This window comes from Phalaenopsis equestris, unplaced genomic scaffold, assembly GCF_001263595.1.
Source record: "Phalaenopsis equestris unplaced genomic scaffold, ASM126359v1 Scaffold000878, whole genome shotgun sequence".
Taxonomy (NCBI): Eukaryota; Viridiplantae; Streptophyta; class Magnoliopsida; order Asparagales; family Orchidaceae; genus Phalaenopsis; species Phalaenopsis equestris.
Window position 1 is genome coordinate 1,563,928 of NW_018165318.1, and position 5,400 is coordinate 1,569,327.

At 31.9% G+C, this 5,400-nt stretch overlaps 1 protein-coding gene across 1 annotated transcript in view; it reads left to right on the top strand.

The window, feature by feature from the left end:
* The window catches only part of LOC110032091 (transcription factor HEC1-like), a 1,965-nt gene extending 1,124 nt beyond the window's left edge, over positions 1-841 (top strand). Inside the window, exon 3 of the mRNA XM_020735604.1 lies at positions 762-841. Coding sequence (XP_020591263.1) covers positions 762-841 — 80 coding nt within the window. The remainder of the gene's footprint in view (positions 1-761) is intronic.
* The last annotated feature ends 4,559 nt before the right edge of the window (positions 842-5,400 follow it).

Here is a 5,400-nt window from a genome sequence, read left to right on the forward strand (position 1 = left end):
GTCAAGTTTCTATAGACGCGGTGGCAGTGTCTCGAGAGGGGGTCCTGCGGCGGCGGCGGCGGGAGTGTGTTTGGTCCGGCGGCGGCTAACCAGAGCATCGGGTTCTTCGATACGGATCAAGTGGCGATGGGGTATGGGTACGCGGAGCAATGACCGGAGCAGGTAATGATTTGGTGTTGATTTTAGTTAGTGTTAGTCGTGATGATATGGAAAGGGGTGTAGTGAGGAGCGAGGGAATTAGGAGGAGCCGAGCTCTCCCTCCCTTTCTGTGATTTGTTGAGTTTCATCTGATGTTTGTGTGGGATTAGCGCATAAATTAATGTGTATGTTGTATGTTATTTTCTAGGGATTGATGTGAATGTTTTGTTTCATTCTTTCTCTCTCTCACTTATCTTCTTTGGTTGTTTATTCAATTAATTAGACACTGTCGTAGTGGATTTAGATGAGACACGGAAAATTATTAGGTGAAGTCGGTAGTATGGCTTGGATGAAGATAGTTCAGATGCAATCATGTCGTCATGGATTATATCATTTTATGTCGTCGTGAATGCGGCTCATTCAGACCGCCATAGTATGTTATTCCTCTTAATAAGTGAGAAAATATTATATCAATATGTCTAGACCTTTAACTATGATAATTATACACGTGAATTCACTAATGAATTAGATAGTTTCTGATTTTGTTTTATCTAAATTTTAAAAAAAATTGATTTATTATCAATTAACGTGCTTTTCTTTATCTGCTGAGTTTATTGGTCTAGGAAGCACAGTTATTAGTGCTCATTTTCCCGTACGGCTCTCGCATCAGCTCAGTCCCCAATCATTTGTATTAACCGGCTAATTATATTTTATGGGTAAAGAGTTAAGATAGGATTTTACAGGCTCATAAGTTTTTAATAGTTTCTGAATAAGCACATTCTTTTAATTTTAGTAGATAGCAACATTGGCTCTCACTGTTTTCATCATAAGAATATAAACACAGAGAAAATGAGAAATGGAGTTTCAATCAGCTACATGTCACATCGGTTTGGCCTGGGGACCATCTTCCATGGTGGCTAAATTTTTGTTTTCAGCTCTTGGCGAGAAATTATTTATTGTAGACGATGGTCCAAATGGGCTGTCAATGTGATCTCATCCTGCTTAATAATTTTTCATGCTCCAGAGAAAATTATCTTTTGATTGATATGAGATTTTTATAATTCTAGCAAAAACTTTCTGAAGAAAATTTGGAAAATGATTACGGGGAATAATATCATTTTGTTGCGGGAAAATAAATTCTTCTAAAATTAGTTTTAAATATTAAAATTACATAAAAAAGTTTTCAATTGAAAATTTTCTTATTAGTTATTTGGAAGTATATAATATTTCTCATAAATACTGTTATGAATATTATGCACAAAATCTCATGTACATCGCTATTTTCAACATTTTGAAAACACATTAACTGCCAAAACGTAGTTTACCCAAACAGATCTGGTGCGTTTTAAAAACTCCATCGTACCAAATAAGCTGCCACAAACAGACCCAAAGTTAATATCAATCAAGAAATAAGAAATACTTTTTTACACCCGTTTCATTTAATGGATATCCTAATAAAAATTTGAATATCTAATATGTCATAAAAAAATTCTTTCTTCCTTAATGTTGAATATTTTCAGTTAAAATCTTTTAATAAGATTTAGAGCTATTTAAACTCTTCTTTCTAATAAATTAGAATTTGAATTCACAAAAAATATCTAATATGTTTAAAATATTTAAGGATTATATACTCAACAGTACATGGAATGTTCCATGTATATTTGAAGAGGCCATTAAGTGGAGCTAATTTTTTCTATTGCTTTGATTTGACAATCGTTACCTCTTAATTACTAACGATAAGCACTAAAAATCATAAATATTTATTTTCATTCAACTGCCAGCATCTTATCTGTACTGTTAAAAACGTACACAATCAAGCAATTGTCATAGTACTCCACCTATTGACACTTTCCATCTTCATTGGCATGCCGTCAATGTGCACTAATGCTCCTTACTTCAACATCTTTACCATCCATCTAGACTTTTTAATCCCGTCCACTTTATTTAGTCCAGAGAAAAAAGTAAATTTTCATAGCCTTCTTCTTTTATATTTGCCCTTTTTAATGGGACAAGTCCCCAAACCTTTTAGCTTTCTAATTTTCTTTTATGAAAACTATTATATCTCTAAATGTTATATTATATAAATTAAACATATTCATTATATCTCTATAAATTAAAAATTAATATTATAATATCATTAAATGTAATAGTAATAGTTTTTTTCTTATTTTTAGCAAACTTATTACTGATTGTTAAATGAGTAATTTATCTGGATTTGATATTTTTTCTGAAGTGAATTTTTTGCTTCTGAAGTATCAAATATATGACTATGATAATTCTGTTACAAATATCATTATTACACAGAGGCAGAATGATAGTTTGTCTAGAAATAACTATCACACGACTACTTTCAAATCACAGAAAAAAAAATAATCAACAAGCTAATCTGCAGTAGCTACCGGGCAGCTTATAAATAAATTATAGCTGTCTCAAACAGTCTCTTATTTTTATCACATCAAAATTTTCTAACGTATCAATCAATCACATACATTTGATTTTTTTTATTTAAAATTTGGGGTAAAAAAAATTATTAGCTGCAAAAGAAAAAAAATCGAAACTGTTACTGTTCTTCACGCTCAAATTTTTTTTTTTCAAAAAAGAGAAAAATTCAAAAAAAAAAAAACAAGGGGGTTATGTATTTTCTTCGAACCAGCGTCACGTGATCACTGCTGCCTGCCACTCGCCGACGTCACTAAACACTTCTCTTCTTTCACGTGAGGGCCCATGCACACGCCAACGATCCGCATTTTCCTCAAAGAATGTGGAGCTCGAAGATGGAGAAAAACGTCATCTCAAGCGTCCAAGAAAGGCAACGGTAAATGCAAGAAAATTCCGACGCACTCAATTAAAGTTGTTAAAAAATAATAATTCGAAAGTCATTTTATATATAGCTAATTTCTATGTATTTATATTTGTAATATTATATATATATATATATATATATATATATATACATTTATATTACCTATTTTTTTCTTTATTACAAATAAAAAAATCGCTTTTTCATGTTTAAAATTTGAAATATTTTCTTTTGCGTAGATAAAGTGATGAATATATTTAAAATGTATATTTATATGTTATATAGTGGTTGAAGTTGTAGTCTTCTATCATGAGATTATGAGTAGCATTTTTTTTTTGGGTTCATATTTCCTAAAAAAGAATATATATGTAAGAAATAAAATTTAGGTGTAAAATGTTTAAATACACAAGAATTATGTGGTATGTAAATCTTGATAAAAATACAAGGGGTGGAAGGCAGGTTCAAGATTAATTACAGGATCAATTTTTTATCATATAAAATATAGATTTATTTTTTATTATTTTTTAGTGGCAATTAAATACTGACCACCCAAAGTTATTATTTACGAATCGACCTCCATCTCACTAAAATATCTAAATTATTTTATACGGACATCATATGCAGAGATGCATGCGCTGTCTAATCTTCATCATTAATCAGAGCTTTTATTAAAAATAAATAAATGGGCCCACGGAAATACAACTTTGGTCTTATCAACGGTGGAGATTGTACGGTGCATGCATCTCTGCATATGCCTTCCGTATAGAATAATTTTTCCATGGTAAAATCTCAACCCATAGTTTCCATTTTTATCAAATTCTAAATAGTTTAGTCGTGTAAAGCATAAAAACACAGATTCAATATATCAATAAAAAAATCATCTGGGTACATAATTTATAAATATCAATATTTAGGATGGCATATATGTAATTATCCCTATTTTTTAAAAATTTAACTAATATGATTTTATATTTTTTTTTAGCAAAAAAGCCTTATATTTATGACAAACTTTACGTTAAAAAATGTTCTGATATTAAAATTAAACTCCTTCAAAGGTCTTAAGAAAAAACTGTTGAGAGAGGTATCAATTGAAAAGGGGCTAGAGATTTAAAGAAGGAAAATAGGAAGCTATGAGAGACCCAACAGAGGTATCTGCGCCGCTAGAAAGTGTATTTAGCACGAGGTTGTCTCCTCTAGATAAAGCAACCAAATAATGGAGGTAAAACGAGTGAAAGAAGACTTTGGTGAGAGAGATTCTAAGCTAGCCCAGCATTTCTTTCTGTTTTCGGGATTGTTGAGAGAAGGCACAGTACTGCTGAAATAAATAAGAGTTACAGATAAATGTGTTGATCACTATTATATTTTGTTTATAGGAACAAATTTGCAAGTTTAATTTAAATCTTAATATAAAAATATTTTATACGAATAGATTGATGGATTTATTTCTCAAGAATGAGTGTAATTTTTTTATGAAAATATGATCGTAGGAGTGTGGGGAGATCAATTCTTGTAATGAAAGAAGTGCAAAGCGTACATAAAAAATGTGTTGGTGAGATCAATGATCTTGAATAAGGAAGCATGATGAAGAAAGTTCACTTGCGAAGAGATCACGAGAGTGATCTAGCCGGTTGAGCTGAGCCAATTGAGTAAAAAACTGATGAGTGGATGACCAACCAGTAACAACCGATCAACTGACCCAAAAACTCATGAGGAGAGCATCGATATCTCCAATTAATAGAAAATCAACTCTTTGCAGAAGTACATCCTGCATGAGGCCCACCCAACGAAATGATCGGTTCCACAAAGACCATCCAGTGGAAGGCAATAGACTTATTTTCAGAAATATTATCTCTGAGCCAGCTAAGCTTAGCTAACCGAGCTAACCTGATAGAGCCTTGCCGATCGAAATGATCGACCAAGCTCAATTGTTTGAGCTGATATGACTAAGCAAAAAAATGACTAGATGATAAGTTGACACTTATAAAATAACTAAAATTCCTAGTATAAACCCTTTCCAGTTAGGGGCAATGTAATATCACTATAGTATAAATTTTTCTATAAATAGATGTAGCATTTAATGAAGAGAGTTACATGACTTTTACTGCTCATTTAAAAAATAGTAACTTCGGTACATGATCTCTTCCTCTCTCCCACTACATTTCTATTATCCTCTCACACTCTATTCTTTAGGCAACACTCATAAATTATTTTGAATTCAATACCCTAAAAGATGTAGTCAGCATTAAAACATTCAAGAAATAAGAAGATGAGCAAATTAAGGAGAAGCACCTTATAATAAAGAGACCATCAACAACATAGAGTGCACTTAGGAAATCGTAGTCCAGTAAATTCACGATCTAAAGAATCAAATAATATAAATGATGAAAGGTGCGTTGACTCGGGATAGGGATCCACCACATCAACATGGTTCACCGACACCACATGATAGGAAAGTGTCCCCA